At 32.7% G+C, this 18,171-nt stretch overlaps 1 protein-coding gene across 2 annotated transcripts in view; it reads right to left on the bottom strand.

The window, feature by feature from the left end:
• Nucleotides 1-18,171, bottom strand: part of LOC149085608 (histone deacetylase 4-like) — an 89,629-nt gene that overhangs the window by 19,306 nt on the left and 52,152 nt on the right. For both annotated transcript variants that reach the window (XM_089233744.1, XM_089233745.1), the window contains exons 13-19: nucleotides 16,012-16,273; nucleotides 15,112-15,237; nucleotides 6,968-7,101; nucleotides 5,535-5,584; nucleotides 4,800-4,867; nucleotides 1,208-1,365; nucleotides 242-297 (exon numbers count right to left, since the gene is read on the bottom strand). In XM_089233744.1, coding sequence (XP_089089870.1) covers nucleotides 242-297; nucleotides 1,208-1,365; nucleotides 4,800-4,867; nucleotides 5,535-5,584; nucleotides 6,968-7,101; nucleotides 15,112-15,237; nucleotides 16,012-16,273 — 854 coding nt within the window. The remainder of the gene's footprint in view (nucleotides 1-241; nucleotides 298-1,207; nucleotides 1,366-4,799; nucleotides 4,868-5,534; nucleotides 5,585-6,967; nucleotides 7,102-15,111; nucleotides 15,238-16,011; nucleotides 16,274-18,171) is intronic.

The raw sequence follows: 18,171 nt of genomic DNA, 5'->3' as shown, positions 1-18,171 counted from the left end.
TAAAAAAAGTTATTATACTTGGTTCACTGTAATGAAATATATACCATATTCTTCTTACTCTGTGTTTTTTGAGGTTGAATTATAAACCTGATTGCTGTTTATTTCACCTCTTACTCTATTCCTTCTATTTAATCAAATATAATGATATAATGAAAATGCATATAATGCTTATGTAATGATTTTGCTCAATACTGATTAAAACAATATGACAGAGAAGGGGAAAAAGAAGGAAAGAACTCACATAGGCTGTTGATATTCAGCATGATGACCAGGGGGTCTCACTAATGCAAAACCATTCTAAAGAAAAGATACAGGCACAAATGTAAACAAACACATGTATAAATATATTCATAACAATCTGAGATATACTATCAATTGAGAATATATAAGTAACTCTAAGGAAGGAATTTTGTTTCATTTTTTATAACTATATTGCTTTCACAACTTCATAACAGAACTTGAAGAATTATTATGAACCACTCAAGAAACCATCTAATTGAGATATCTATTATTGAAATACTTTGGTGCTACATTGGTTATGCTGTAGGGCATATTACCTCATGATACAGTTATACACACTATTTCATTATATATATAGGTATATAATTTAGTGTGAGAAGTGATTATTGGTGAATATTGATTATATCTTCCAATTGTGCTTCAGAGAAAACTCCAACCTATTTATAAGCTTTAAACAGTACTGATGACATTGCAATTGAAAAAACAGATTGTTGTCGTTTGATGTTTAGAAACTGGGGCACCGGAACCTGGGGCTGAGGTTACTTCAGGCCCCCAATAACTAATTAATATACAATGCAATGCACCTCCCCTCTCTGTATATGGGCTTGAGTCCCCACAGGATGACTGGCAACTTTCAGTATCCTCCCCTCAATGTTTTCTTTTTATGTCAGCGCCTCTGACTGCAATCATAATTGTGAGTGCTTTGCTGATGCCATTGACCAACCATCTTTCTTGATCATTGAGCACATACTTCAAATAAAAATACAGATGAAATTCATCGGCATTTCCCAAGTATTGTGGCCTATGAGGCTGGCTTATAGGATGAGTTATTTTATGTCAACTCTACATATTTTATTTGTAGAAAATTGTCCTAAAAATGTGCTTCCAAACTTTGTAGGTTATAGTTACCTATATAAACAATTCCATGCGTAAAAAAAAGTATATATAAATACATTAAATAACAAACCTTCAGTTCACCCATAGCAACTTTGAAAGATAAGTCTAGAACACATCCTACTGCCATTCGTGCTGCACTTGCTGTATGTAATTCATTCCAAACTGTATCAGAATCTACTCCAATTCCTCCACAAGGGAGCATAACAAAGTTTTTTATGGGTAACTCAGCTGAAAAAAAGGAAACAAATGAGAACACTTAAAAAAATTAATAAACATATAATTGGGAAAAAAACAAAAAACAAAAATATTGCAAATTGAAACAAATGTTTACGAGCAATATCATTGCGTAATACATCATGAGAGGCACTAAAAACCTCAATCATATTCATGCAGTGGTGGCTTTTGGGTTGAAAATCATGTTGGTGAAAAAAAAGTGAAGGGAAAAAAAACCCCATATTTTTCCAATTTTTTGTTAATGCAAAGACAGGTCGATTCTTAACCACACCCAGTGATACATTAAAATAATAAAACCTTATTTTTTGGCATCATGATCAAAATATATTAAGTAAAAACCTTTTCTAATTGATTACAAAAATTGTAATGATGTGCATGTTGATAATGACAAAGGTGCATTGACTGTTTGGATGACATATGTTTAAAAGCAATGACTGGCAAAATGGAATAGGTTTCTTGAGAAGAACAGGAAATTATTCGTTCACTGAATGAACAAAAATTAATGTAATTAATTAATTGGGATAAATCAAGAAGCTATCCATATTTAGATGAGACAACCATAATTTTTTTATGGGCAGTTTATTTATATTTCTTCATAATTAATGGTTTTTTATTGTTCTTATTGAGTTGCTGTATTTTGATATAGTTTAGATATACATTCGACATCCATATTTTTTATATGCATCTTTTTTTCAGCAACCTTGTTGTGCATTTTGTCTGTTGGTCTGTTGTGGCCTTTGTATTTGTTGTTGTGGCCTTTGTATTTGTAATTTTCTATTGCAATAATAGTTACTAATTGAATTAATAATTAATACTCTATTATAACAGCTTCCTTCCAACAAGTTCAACAGTTATTGATGGTTCAAACTCCATTATAACAGAGTACAGATCATTGACATTATTTGAAATGTGTTGACAGAAACAAGTTGCAATTGAAACAAGATGTTGAGGGGATTGTGAAAGAAAAAAACTTTTTTTGTGTCATCCACATCCCTCTCATTACTTGTACTCATGCTCAAAAATGCTAGAAAGTTGAGTTTGCTACTTGATTGGAACTGAATTTTCCCACAGACACCTTCAGCAGGAAATATGATATGTTGGGTGGGAGTAATTAAGAAGCTATCTGTACTTGAATAAGTGACAACTACATTTTGATGGGCACTTTAGTTGTGTTTTTTCTCCCTGATTTATTGCTATTGGGTTGCTGTATTAGGGCTGTGATTACCATATTTTTATAGGCTTTTTTGCAATATTATTTTTTCATACTGACTTTCTTTTCATTAAATTTCTATCTCTTTCATTATTTTTACCAGCCACACGTTTGGGCGATTTGCCTGTTATGGCTTCTGATTTTGTATTTGTATAACTGGATCAAGCAAATTTCATCAGAAGACAGTAAACACACGTGAGAGTCAGTATTATTGTCTTGACACAATGAAGACCTCAAGAAATAAGTCACATCTTATTCGTACAAAATATTTGTTTTATTTAATTTACTCTGTGCTTGTGATTTTTAACAAAATATTTTTTTAACTTTACTAATTGCATTATTAGGTTTAATAAGTTTTACTTCATCAAAACTTATTAAAATTAATAATCAGCATTAATTCACTAAAACTTATAAAAATAAAATAAAATTCACATAATTTGGAAGTGGAAAATGACGTGAATAATAAAAACCAGGAATCTTTTGTTGTTGAGCCCCTCAGTTTTCCAAGGGAACGAATGACTGATTATTTTTAAACAAGTCAACAATGCGATCAGAATTGTAATAGAAGAAATGATACTAATGACACTAAATTTGTTATGTTTGTGAGAGATATTCAGAATTCTCTGGGTAGCTACAAAATTTTTATAGAGAGACAAAGAATATTGCCTGTGAGCCAAATCTTGACTGTTTCATTATTTAATTAGTCTATTATCCCAGGAACTTTAAGAGAACAGAGATCCACACTACATAATATGCAGTGGGCCCTTGGTATTTGCAGATTTCATATTCACGGTTTTCATATTCGCGGCCTCTTTCTAGGTTTTTTTGGAAAACACTGTTTAAGTAATAATTCTCATATCAGAACAAAATATAAGGTGTACGTGTTTCATAAAAGTTTAAAAAATCTTTCCCAAAGGTTTTTCTGGTGCTTCTGAAAACATTTATGCAGAACTATTGTTCAAATGTTTCTAAAAGTGAAAAATTTGCAAGGAAAATTTGAAATATTGACAAAGGTTAGTTTTATTACTGTGGTTTCCCATTATTACAGCATCAATGAGTCTACAGAGAAATATATAAAGAAATAAAAATGTATAACTTGATCAGTCATTGCTGTAGCTACACATGCTACTATTACAGCCCTGGATTCATGTCTTTCATGTAGAAAGTGCTGCTATTCTGTGAGTGCGATAAAAAAGTACGCAAGTTATGTATTGCATAATTTGCACACTATAGCTATAATTATAATCTGCAAATTCAGAGAATTAGAAGACAAGTTCATTATGAGCAACATAGCAAAGGCTTCTTAAGATTAAATCTGCAATGGATTGTTTCCATAAAATAGACCGATCTGTAGTAAGTATGTTTTTCACACATAAAGAAATTCGTAAAGGAAGCCTTGTCACTATACTCTAACTAGAATTTAGAAGAAATGACAAACAGACATTATGCTGTTCTTTCCAAACAGCATCGCCTTGAATCACTGGACCCCTCCCCCTTCTACTTCTTCAGTACTGTAAAAATAAGATGCCTAAAGAACAAAATTTTAGGGTTTGGGTTATTTTTCATGAATTTCCTGTATTCGCTGGATGTATAACCCCCACAAATACCGAGGGACAACTGCACTGTGAAACACCTCTTAAGGGACACCCCTCAGATACAGTCACCCTTTTTTACAGCCAAATAATAATTTCCTCTTGTATAATAAAAATACGCATTTCAAACCCCCTGATTAACGATCACACCCTCTTTTACGAACAAATTTTTTTTTGTCTCACCAGTGTCTGCGAAAGAAAGGTTTTACTGTATATAAGTAAACAATGTATTCATCACCAAATTGAAGACTTCAGATATACATATATAATATTCATAAAATAGTATTAATCAAATTAATTCAACCATTGTTAATTCACAAGATTATAGTTGGGAAAAGATTACTTATAATTTTTAATAATTCAATCACAAAAATTTCTTTTGTTGCTAGGTGCCAAAAGAGTTTCATTTTTTTTCCTCACTCTTTTAAAGAAACCCCCCCATCCTTATCTTACCTATGTTAAATTAAACTGGCTCTACATAATTCCATCTTATGCAATTATTTTGGGGAAACAATTAATCATGTAAAGCAAAGGCCACATGTGATATAATATATATTTCAAAGTAAAATTTTTTCACTAATTTTTAAATAGCATTGTAATAAAAGTCAAGATATACAACTACACACCTAATTTCCCTGCATCCAGTTTCTGACGATTAAGTAGATTAGTTCCAAAGAGATATGTATAAACTTCACTGCAATATATATAAAAAATATTTTCACACAAAGTATTTTATTTAATTTTTATTTGAATACATGATCTTAAAATTGTTTCAATAGAAAAAATGAGCAATATAGAAGAGCAAAAAAAATTTAGATCATCAAAGAGGTTCTAACAAATAAGTAATAACTTTAAACAAGACAGCCGAATCTAAACATCATTTCAACAACCAACTAAAGTTCTCAAATACTTCCAGCTATTCATAAGCTTTGAGTATTTTGAAGTATGATATAAGCCTATATGTATGATGCAAACTATGGATTGGATTAATTTAATTAAATCAAACTTTATCGCAAACACTTGCAAGTAGATAAATAAAAGAATTTGTGACTTTTAGATAAGTTGAGTTTTGCTACAGGAAACACAATTCATGTGAAACAGAAAAAAAATAATTAGGAACTGAATCTAGGTTTTCGCAACAGAATTGGGTATTTTCACCACAAGGATCAATTTGACCTAGTCCATGGTTCTAAGTGCATGGGAAGAGTCACAGTTATAGTGTTAAGGAAAAATAGCAGATACTATGAGAGAAGCTTCATAGTGTTTGACAAAAATGTTTCATAAAATTTCTAAATCTAAAATTAGGAGGCATTGGAAGATAAAATTTGAAACAACTCAATAATAAAAATGAATTTTCATACCTATGACATGACTGTATCTCTTCTAAGGTAGCTTTCCTAGGTCGAACACGCTGAAAAAATTTTTAATAATAATAAAATTCTTTGTCTTTGACAAATACTTAAATCACATTAAAAACTTTACGGGAAAATGCCTTGTATTCTCTACCAGTGATTATTTGATTAGAAATCCTTATAGGGATTAAATTCAATCCATACTTGTTTTTTACATTGTATATTGCTATATAGCGTTGTACCTTGTTAACATGATATTATTGTTTTGCCAACTTACTGCCTCCTTTTATGTTTACCATGTAATGTTTTATTCTGTGACTGATTTATATATTGTTCTAAAATCTGAAAGTTCAAATAGAAATCAAAGGACATAAAAACATGTACACATGCTTTGTACTAAAAAAGTTTGCTACTTGTCAAAAATTGTCACTCTTATGAATATTCACTCACAGACCACTCTCCTCTAGTTCTTTGCACAACGATTTTTTATTACAGTAAAAAAAGGAAGTCTGGAATCTAAACATGAAAAAAACTCTAACAGACAATAATTTCTTTTCCTCTATTACCTTAATATGATCGCAGATTCCATTTTTGGTGAATTTTTGGGAAAGATACAATGTGCATTAATCTTTATTCATATATATTTTATTTCCGTCTCTTTTTTTTCATTTATACAGGGTGTTCTGTTAATGGGCCGACAAACTCAGAGGGCTGTTAGTAGGCATCAAGAGGAACAAAAATTGCAATGGAACATGGTGTCGCAAACCACGTTGAGAGGGTGACAATCGTGAAAAACTCATGCAGGTTTCGATGTCACGCTGGAACGGCAAAAAAGTACAATAATAAGTACGAAAAGATTTATTTGGTTAATTGTTACAAGAGTTGTTGGAAGTGGTGGCTGCTGATACACAGTCTACAACGACGTAAAAATGATTCCCTGACACGTTCAAAGATACAAGATATGCTTTTGATGTCTGCCGCAGCGATGACAATACGAGTTATGAGAACCTTCGGTGTGTCCACAGGTGGCGCAAAAATGAGTGATTTAAGGTGACCCCATAAGAAAAAGTCACACAGATTGAGATCCGGCAAACGTGGAGGACAAGCAATGGGTCCCGCGCATCAAGTCCACCTCCTTGGGTATGTGCATGCATTTTTCGTTATTTTCACCCTCTCAATGTGGTTTGCAACACCATGTTCTATTGCAAATTTTGTTCCTCTTGATGCCTACTAACAACCCTCTGAGTTTTTCAATCCATTAACAGAACATCCTGTATATTTTACTTTTTTTCCAGCCACCTTGCTGAGCTAGGTGATTGCCTGTTGTAGTTCACACTTTGTATTTTTATTTAAACAAAGAAAGAAGAAGTGAAGCAGATAATCAATATTATATAATGAACATTCTTTTGATAGAATTTTACATTTTGATAAAATAAATTTACCTCACACCTAGCTGCTAGACCAGTTTCTTGTAAACGAGCCCAGATACTTTGCAAACGACCAGCATGTTCAGGATGATGGGTGTTGTCCCCACAAACACACTGGTGTCTCAGCATAATATTATCATAGGCTATACCTATCAATGCAGAAGATTTAATCAGGATCATCATTAAGATTTTATACAAAAAAAAAAAGAATAACATGTTTATTTAAAGTTTTGTGTTTAACAAATTATTCTTTCATTAAATTTTAAAAATTATATTTTATGTAAATTTTGTATGTTTTTTCCTATAAAATATGAACAAAACAGAAATAAGGGCATGAAATTTCAGTGCATAAAGAAATTTAATGTAAAAGCATCAGAATCGTCACCATCTAAATCAGTGGTTCTCAACCTTGGCAAGCTCGCGGTCTGGTTTCATTTATTTTTGTGAGTGGAAGGCTCAGTCAGACACAAGACCAATGAAAAATGAATGAGGAAAAATGAAACGACTGATCATTTGCGGCCCAGTATGAATGATGTCAAGGCCCAGCGATTGAGAAACACTGATATAAATAATATAGTCCTCCAACTCGGAGATGAGACTTGGCTACGGCACGTATTGTCAGATGATTCTATTTTTTTTTCAAGATGAATAAGCCAAACATGAAAGCTCAGTCACTGATGAGCTATTCTCGATATGCACAACTGTTTTACCTAAAAGAAGTGAATAAAAATTCATCCAATGTGACATGACATGAAGTAGCCAAGTCTCATCTTGTGATTGGAGGACTATACCTGCAGAAATATTTGGTTTCAGCCCTCCCCAATATTTTTGAGCTCTTACAGTATTACCACTAAATTGATGTCTATGATTGTCAGCTTCTGGTAAATCCCTTCCCCTCTTACTAAATGCAAGAAATGAAAAACCAAAGTTGAATTGGGCGAAATTATTGTCCTTTATTAATGTATACATAAATATAATTCAAAGTTATTTAAATTGTTAATTAGGCAAAATTAACAGCTTCAATATATTTGTACCGGTGTTGGTGACTAATAATATATATATTTTAAACTTTGATTTGCACAATTTTACATTTAAAATGGACAAAATCCACTATAACATAATTTCTAATGTAGCATAGCATCCAATCATACATAAAGTCCCACTTAGTACCACTCAAGCCACTAAGAATTCTCTAAAAATTTATTAAAGCACGCCTTGTCTTAATTTAGACAGAAGGAAACCCTAAAGGGTATAATATTTTACAATTATAAATACATAATTCATCATGCAACTGCAATGAGTTGAACACAACTCACCCCTTGTAGCAATTCAAGCATAACATAAATTGCACACAACTATATAGAATCACGTATCACTCTATCTCTCACAAAATTCCATACGTTGAAAGAAAAAAATTCTCCCCATTTACTGTACTAAATCAAAGCATTTTTACTTGTCTGTATTAAAGCATTTTGTTTGAAAATCTCTATCTTGCACAAAAGTTTGCATAATCTTGCATAAATCTGGCTCTCTTCCAGAAATTCATGATGGAATTACAATCCATTATGATGATGGGTATTGACATTCATAGGTACACAAAACTGACAAAATAGAGAAGATACGAAGCATATCCAGGTTAATATTGAAGGGGGTGGGAATTGAACACAGCGGCCAAGAACTATGATATCCCATGGAAGTGCAAAATAATTCACAGCCAAGAAAATTATAGTCATAAGTGAATATTGTTTGTTTCAAGTCAAGAAATACCAATAAATGACTGAGAAATGAAAATGTACTTCCAAGAAACAAAAGAGATAATAAAGTTTTCAGATAAGAATTCTATCATAAAGAAAAGTGGAATTGCAGTTACTCTCAAAATTATGTGCAGTACCTTTTTAATAATAATCAAAAACAAACAAAAGTTGAAACAAGTATGAAAAGAACATCAAAAAAGAGTGAAAAAGTGTGTGCGTGCATGTGTGTGTTTGTATTGAACACTACTCAACCCATTATGTTCAACAATGGTTCATGTAATACTGAGAAAAAAAATTTGGTCAGTGAATAAACCAAAGAAATTTGCTAAGGCTATGACAAGAGCTGCACCTAGAACAGGGCAGGGGGTTTGGTGAATTGTGTGCTATACTACACAGCCACGAAGTTTATACTTTTTCATTCAAACTAAAAGTTAGGGGCACCAAAATGAGTACTTGCCTCAGGCAACCGAGTAAGTTTTGTTCCTGGTTGTGGCCCTGGCTACAACAGTGATTTTGTGTGAGAATAGTAAAATATATGTGTTTTCTTAATTGAAATTTTTTTATATTTTGATCTCATATTTTTTCTTTTTTTACATAAAAACTCTCAAAAACATTATACTGTATATATCTGTATGCTGAAGGTAAAGAGCACCCTGTCACAAAAGGGAAATTTTACAAGAGAGAAAGTTAAAGATTTTTTTTGTCTATAGATCTGTATAGATCTTTCTATGCAGCTTTATTGCTTTATAAAGTGAATATCTCTGTTATTTATTGATATAGGACCTGGTGACCCATATCTCTGTGTAGTGTAATGAAAATACAGCAAATTAACAGAGTTATTCCACTATTGAAAAAAATGGACATAGTGGCCCATTACCTCCGGCATACAGATATGTAGTTACCTAGAATGTAGATGTTCACATGTTCCATATAGTTAAATGAGAGTTTTTTTACATAAAGAATCTACTGTACCTGCATTCGTTTAGGGATACCCTTCTTTGATTTATCTATTAATAGCTTCACACAGATCATTTATCCATTAACACTAGAATGATCGGAATTTCAAAATACCTAGAATGACTGTAGCGGTCATTTTGACCGCCATAAGAAAAATCAACAAAAATTATTTTTCTTTTCTAAAACTTCTTAAAACAGTACCTATTCAGTCTCTTTGACTTATTTTTGCAATAAACTCTTGTTCATGCACCAATATTTTTGGAATTTTTGACAAAAGGACTTGTTATGACAAAGACCAAGTCCATGTTTCATTACTTTGAAAAGAAGTTTGACCAGGATTTTTTGAGCTCTTGTAATTTGCGGCTTCATTTTCACTAGGCAGTCAACTGAGAACATTTGAAGTATAATACGCTTGAGAAATTTGCAAAAAATTTGTTGGATGTCAGGAATGAAAAAAAAAAACATGAATAGCTGCCAAATCCTGAGCTAGTAAAATAGTATACATACATGGGGCTGTTGAATAGTCTTTACTTGTTAACTAGGAGAAGACCCTTTAATTTCTTCATTATAAGGACTTGAAGGAATCGACTAGGAGTAGAGGCTTAAAGTCCAATTCGTACCTTCTCGTGGTGCAGCCTGCAAGTATCCATGTTTAACAAGTGGCGAACGGAAGTGGATGGGCTTCCTCCAACCCGCACTGGTTAGCATGGAGGATTACGGCCAAAAACCCTTTGAAAAGAAATATCAACTCGAATATGGACCAGGCTGCCATAAGATGATGACCTTGGCCACGTATAACGGACGATCTTTTTCTTCAGAAAATTGTTTGCAGGAGTTGGAAGAACTGGGAAGAATAAATTGGGACATCTTAGGGATCTGTGAAATAGGAAGAAAAGGAGAGGAGAAAATCAAACTTGCCAGTGGACATCTATTTTACTACAAAGGAACAGATAATGGAAGAACCAGTGGAGCAGGATTTCTCATTCATAAAAAGTAGAAAAATCACATCGTTGAGTTTGATAGTACATCTGATAGAGTTGCAAAGTTGGATACGCAAATATCAAGCAGATACCGGATACAGATTATACAAGTCTATGCACCAACAACAATCTATTCTGGGGGAAAAGTAGAAGACTTTTATGAAGAATCAGACATGATGAATAGTAAACGAAACCATCATATCAAAATAGTAATGGGTGACTTCAATGCTAGAATTTGAGAGAGAAGAAATAGTGAAAGCTCAGTCAGAAGTCATGGTTACGGTATACAAAACGACAGAGGAAACAGACTCTTCGAATTCGCAGAGAGTGAACAGTTATTCATCATGATTTCGTTTTATTAAGTAGAATCTCCAAAGAAAATAGATGTGGGGAAGCAAAACTGGAACCAGCCAGATCGACTACATCCTATCTAATAAGAAGCATATGATCCAATGTTGCAGTGTTCTCAACAAATTCAATACAGGAAGTGATCATTGACTGGTGAGATGTAGAATAAGGCTTAACACTAGAATGGAAAGAGCGAAACTTATCAAAAATACAAAAACTGTCATCAATATGGTGAAGTTTCAAGAACATCGATATAAATTCCAGTAAGAGCTGAAGAACAGATTTGATTTTCTATATAACACCACTGAGGATGAACAAAATGTCACCATGATGAACAAAACTTTAACCACTAACCTAAAAAAAGTAGCAAAAGAATTCGCTAGAGAAAAAGAAATCAAACCAATGAAGAAAATAACAGAAGAAACAAAGAAACTTATGAAAGACCGAAGAGAATTCCAGATTAAGAAGAATGGCCGTAAATCAAGTGTAATATGCAGAACTTTGTAAGACAGTATGAAAGTAGATTACAGAAAATGTCAGGAAGTTTAATTGTGGTATTGTAAAGAAAGCATTGGAAGATAATAGGAGCTTAAAAACTGTGTGTTGGGAGAAGGGAAATTTTTGCACTAAAAAGAAAAAATGGAACCATCACAAAAGATGGAAATGAAATCATTAGTATTGTTGAGGAATTTTATAATACTCTATACAAACACAAAGAACAGGATCGGGACAGAGGAAAGGGAGCAGAAAGAAAAGAAAATGAAGCCAAATTTGTACAAGTAGCACCTGTGCTGAAAGAGGAAGTCTACAAGGCTATAAGATGTATGGAAAAAGGCAAATGCCCAGGTGTAGTAATGCATAAAGGACAGACATACATTCGTTTTTATATATATCTATATATAAAAATAATTAAAATAAATGGAGAATTTCTCAACCATTTGCGTTTTGCAGATGACATTGTTGTTATCAGCAGTAATCCAGACGAACTAGAAGAAATGATACAAGAATTGGCGAAGGCAAGTATTCAGGTGGGCTTGAAAATGAATCTGCAAAAGACCAAAGTTATGTTCAACTCCTTTATGTTGCAGAACACGACATTACTGTTCATTACTGCAAAAGACCAAAGTTATGTTCAACTCCTTTATGTTGCAGAACACGACATTACCATGGACAACAAAATCATAATGAAATAAACAGAAGGATCAGGATTGGATGAAGCACTTTTGGCAAAAACTGTGTAATTCTAAAGAGTCTCATGTCACATTATGCCTGAAAAGAAAAGTTTTTAACCAGTGTGTGCTACCAGCACTGACTTATGGAGCTGAAACCTGGACACTCACAAGCAAGACGATACAAAGGTTACAGACAACACAAAGGAGCATGGAAAGATGTATGCTAGGCATCACAAGAAAAGACAGAAAATGAATCACTTAGATAAGGAACCACACAAAGGTATATGATATCATGGAAAGAATTAAACGTTTGAAATGGAAATGGGCTGGACCTATTGAAAGAAGACAGGACAACAGATGGACCAGTATTCTATATTGGTACCCCTGTGGTGTTAAACGTCCAAGAAGGCGTCCCCACGCAAGATGGATTGACGAAATCAGGAAAGTGGCTGGAGTCAAATGGATGGCTAATGCATCAGACAGAGCAGAATGGAAAAATTTAGAAGAGACCTTCATCCAGCAGTGGATTGAAAATGGTTGTTGATGATAATACATACATGAGACAGCTTTTTAATGCTGATCGCATTGTGCACTAATTGAATTGATTTTGTTGAAAGACAACCATTAGTAGAGTAATAAAGTTTCATAATTTCTGGCAGAAATTTTCTTTGTCTGCAATTTCAATTTTGTGTGTGCATGGCACTCAAGACCTAGATTTTCTCTGCTTACCAAATGTAGAATTATATTTTGTTCTGTCAAAAGCATGATATGTTGTAAAATTATGGCTTCCCACATGATCCAGTAGGGCCTCCTTAGGCTGGGTTCTTTGAGTGAATTTATAGTGTGAAGAAACAAAAAATGGTAAGAATTGCCTTGGCCTCAGGGCTGGAACTTTGTCCATGGCTAAAATAGTGAAAAATAAAGATTCTCGTTGTCTTGTTTAACTTTGTACCAGTGAATGCAATGCAGTAGAAGCACAAAGATCCATAAAAATGCTAAATAAATTGAATAAAGTATGACAACTAGGGCAGTCTTAAGAACATCATAGGATTTTTCTGAGGCTCTACCTGGAAAATTCACCCAAAATTCAACTACTTCTCATTTTTCTGAAGCCGCTCTTCTCTTGAGGCCCCATACGTCAGAACGGCACTGATGATAACAAGTTCTTTCAAAAGTATACCTTTGAATTGTACCAAATGAGTACAAAATAGGTACTGGAGAATAACGAAGACCATGCTAGAATAGCTGTTCTCCCAATATTAAAGTTTGTATTGGAAGACTGCCATTTTAACATGTTTGGCAATCATACTAGTTAAATATAACAGTAAAAATGGCAGCTACTGTCATTCTAGGTAAAACTTCATTTTATCACTAAACTAAGAAACCTAATAATCAATGATTGGTTCAATAATAACGATATGAAATTGAATCTCCAAAAAGCTCAATTTATTTTACAGCTTGATTGGGGGACAGCAATTCAGACATAGTATTCAAATCACATCTTACAGACTGCTCAAGAAGTGCTTGCAACTGTCCTAATGTAAATAGAGTTTTTCTTGGAAATATCTTGGAATCCAGTTAGACTCAAACTTGAAATGTAAATCTCACGTTGCTATACTAACCAAAAACTTAGATATTTTTTCTACAGGTTCTATCATCTTCATAAAATTGTCCATCTTTCTTTTTTACGAACATTACACTACGCATGGATACAATCTTCATTACAATATGGAATAACAACTTGGGGATGTGATTATAAAACCAACCTACTTCCTACCATAACCTCTCAAAATAGATTATTTTTAAACTTTTAACTCATTCAGTTTTGACTTCTGGTGCTACCGTCAAAGACATCTAGGGTTTACGACACTTGGTTGTCTACAAATCAATATTGACACTTCATAAAAATAAGAATTTATGCTCTCCTAAAAAATTTATTTCTCTGAGGAGACCTGGTGAAATATTTGAAATCCTTTTACATAGAAAAGAGATATTTAAAAAACACTTCATCTATTTAGCTCCCAAAATTTACAATGTGTTGCCATTCGAATTAACAAATATAGCTTCATATTCTAAATTTAAAAAGGAATTATTTAGTTACATTGCTGCTATCACTAACATTGAAGACTATTTTTAAATGTATATCATGGGACTATGCGAATACGGTACTTGAATTAAAATTTCAGCTTTGTGTTTATGACTATTATTAACATGTACATTATATATGACTGTGAAATTTTTTTTGACTATGATTATTAATTTTGTTGATTGGTTGTCAGTACGGACCTAATTACCCCTTGACAACTCATATATGTATTGATATACTTGCATATGTTTAGATATATCACATTATACATTATATTGTATTGTGTTTTTGAATGAATTTGATTGAATAAAGTTTGTGAAAAAAAAAGAATATTCACATTTTAGTAATTTAAGAGCCTCAACAAGATGAGAAAAGCCATGAAATTTCAAGTACCTTAGATAAATTGCTCGGGTGTGCAAAGTAGGTTTGTGATCAAAATCACTGCTTTTCTTGTTCTAGTGTTAAACAACTTAGATTTTTATTTTCTTTAAAACTTGGATTTTACTTTTAAAATAAAAAATAGGAGACAACAATATTCTTTTGCACTGCATAAGATTCACAAGGTTACATTAACTACATTGTAGTTTTTAAAAGGTGTGTTTGGGCACCCTCTGAAGCATCTCGAAATCAGGCTGTGGTGGTGATGTGATATATTTAAAATTTTAATCTCATTCTTAAGGATCTTGTAAATGTGTAAAAAGTTTTAGAATCTTTAGGTTAAGCATTTGTTAAACTTTCCACAATTTTTTACTCAGTAAACAACTGCAGTCAGCTTGAACTAGTTCTGGGTGAATTACTTATAAGGTGTGTAACTTATTGTACTTATTAAATATGTAAAGAAAAACAAATAAAATAAAAGCACCAGTAGAAAATCCTATCCTTGGTGCATCTTGGAAAGAAGATACAAGTGCAGCTGAAGTCATTAGTGGACTAGACATAGCACGGGATAAGGTATGAGACATCAAGTACCTTGATGAAATACTTCCCACTAAAAGCAGAAGAGAATTAACAATTGATCAATTGGAATAACTAAATATTTAAACTGATGTAAATATAATGAGCATGCATTTAAAGAGTCAAACAGAAAAAGTTCCATTTTCTAAGTGGAATATTCCTGGAGTATAAATAACTCATTATTTCAAATTTGAAAATTGTATAATTTTCACCATTTTCAGCACAAATTTTTTATGAAAGAATCTCCACTTTAGAGGGACCAGCTACCTATGAGATAAACAAAGCTAAATAAAGATCCAGTGTGTTTGAGATCTAAAGATATTTTAAACTATAAAATAAATGCAGCTCAGGCTTGAAACTCTAACATCCATGTAAAGATCAAATGCAAATAGGTACAGCTATGTACAAGTTGTATAAGTATATAATAAAAACAGGATGAATAAACTTATATATAGAATGAATCTTTCCTCACTGCTGGGATGCTTTTACAACTTGTTAAATGTTTCAATGTATCCTATCTTGGTGATAATTTCAGTTAGAAACACGAAGTTTTTTGTTTGACTCATAAAATGCAGAATAAAATGTTATGTGAAAAGTTCAATTAAAGAAAGTAAAGTTAAAAAATTTACAATTTAATACATATATTGCTTTGTAAAATGAATGGCAAAACTCAGATTGATATGTTGTTTAAAAAAATTTCTAACTGGAAGTATGTGTCTATGACCAATTATACAAAAGTTGAAGGGTGTATGAGGACTTTACTTGGCACCCTGTATGAAAAAAATTGTTGTGTTTTTGTTTTAATTACCATCAGCAGTACGATGTGCAGTACACAGAAATTCACGTTGATGCTGTTGGATGGAAACATCATGGTCTTGACTGGTCAGTTCACATTCACAATCTGGATCTTTGGTTTTATTATCAGTCATATCAACTTCTGGAAGGGCTTCAAGAGGGGATGAAAGTGCTTTAAATTGTGGAGCAGGTGCTCCATCTGCAGATGATTCCTCTGTGACATTTTCAATTTGTCCTTTAGCACTTAATCTTGTCAGTACAGTGTGTCTTACATGCTGAAGGGAAAGAACATAGAGTCATATAACATAATAATAAAAATAATTTCAAGAACAAGGTATACCTATACATATAAAATAACATATCCTGACTGATTCATCATCCACAAGCCAAAACCATTGAAGCCATAAATATAAAATTTAATAACTTTTTTCTTGTCAACATTGTAGTTTTATTTCATGATGTGAAGATTCACTAAGAAGGGATTGTTCAAAATTCAACACCTAAAAGGGTCATGGGGGGAGGGGTTCAAAGTTATATGGAGAAATCATCACTGAGCCGAACCCACTGGAGCTATAAATATGAAATCTGAGCAGTACTTTTATTTTATGATGTAAAGACTCACTAAGAAGAGATTTTTCAAAATTTCAATCCCTGAAGGTGTCATAAGGGGATTCAAAGTTTATACGGAGAAATGCTGAAGCTATAAATATGAAATTTGTCAGTAGTTTTATTATAAAATGTAAAGACTCACTAAGAAGGAATTTTTCAAAATTCAGCCCCTGGGGGGGGGGGGTTCAAAGGTTATATAGAGAAATCATTGCTGAGTATTCATTCATTTAATTCTGAGTATCATTCACTTAATTCTGAGTATCATTTATTTAATTCTGAGTATCATTCATTTAATTCTGAGTATCATTCATTTAATTCTGAGTATCATTCATTTAATTCTGAGTATCATTCATTTAATTTACAAAATGATCAATATAAACTTCAATATAAGGTCAGTACAGGCAGTGGTGACATTGAAAATAATGTCCTTTATGTTGTATCTCTTCACAAAATTCTCTGGCAGTCATGGCATCATCAGATGAAAGCAAGCCATCAATAAAAGCTTTCCTGTAATGTCACTTTATATTTTCAATTATGCCCTGGTCCATAGGCTGGATAAGTGGAGTTGTATTCACTGGAAGAAAGAGGTGTGTGTCTGGGCATTGTCCATTAACAGCAGCGCTTCCTGCTGCAACTGCTTAACTGCTTTTCGGCATGAAAATGTTGTGGAACCATTCTGAAAAAATTGTTTGGTCCATCCAAGCACTTTTTTTGGGCATAATAGTCAATGTGTTCCCAGCCAATACATTCATATTGAAATTGTTGAAAGCACATGGTTTTTTGGATTTACCAATTACAAGCAGGAGTAATCTATGGGTACGTCCATAGTGAACCGCTTCTCGCTACTCGCTTTATCGCGGCTGAAAAAAGATCATGAAAACTCATTGGGGCGGCCATAGTGCGCCCGCCTACCTGCTTTTACCGGCTGAAACTTCTTTTACCCGCTTTAACCGGAATGAATTGTTATTTCTTTTTCTCGCTTGACCGGCTCACCGCTTGCACTTTAAAACGGATACTTTCCTCGAAGTGTTCGTTTTATAGTGAAATAGTAAATCGACGGAGTTGATTGACTAATCGTTGATTAATTATGACATAATAAAAGCAAAATCGTTAATCATCAAGTAATTAAGGAAAATTAACAATTATAGTGAATCCTATTGGAGTTTTTGTGAGAATTAATTATTGTCAATACTAATCGTTAACTAGTTATGGCATAATATAAGCGAAATCGGTTATTAATTAAGGATCAGCAATGGTAATACTGAATCCAACGGAGTTTTTATGACGAATAATTATTGTTAATTCTAATCGTTAACTAGATATGACATAATAAAAGTGATATCGGTGATTAATCATTAATTAAGGTTAATTAATGATTATACTGAATCCAACGGAGTTTTTGTGACGGATAATTGTTGCTAATACTAATCGTTAATTAGTTATGACATAATAAGCGAAATCGTTAATTAATCGTTAATTAATTAAGAATCATTAATGATCATACTAAATCCAACGGAGTTTTTATGACGCCTAATTATTGTTAATACTAATCGTTAATTAGTTG

The sequence above is a fragment of the Pholcus phalangioides genome, unplaced genomic scaffold (genome assembly GCF_987345545.1).
Source record: "Pholcus phalangioides strain wild (caught in Gottingen) unplaced genomic scaffold, Ppha-v1.0 ptg000007l_1, whole genome shotgun sequence".
Lineage (NCBI taxonomy): Eukaryota > Metazoa > Arthropoda > Arachnida > Araneae > Pholcidae > Pholcus > Pholcus phalangioides.
Note: the sequence above shows the minus strand (reverse complement) of the source record. Positions and strands in the feature narration are given on the sequence as shown.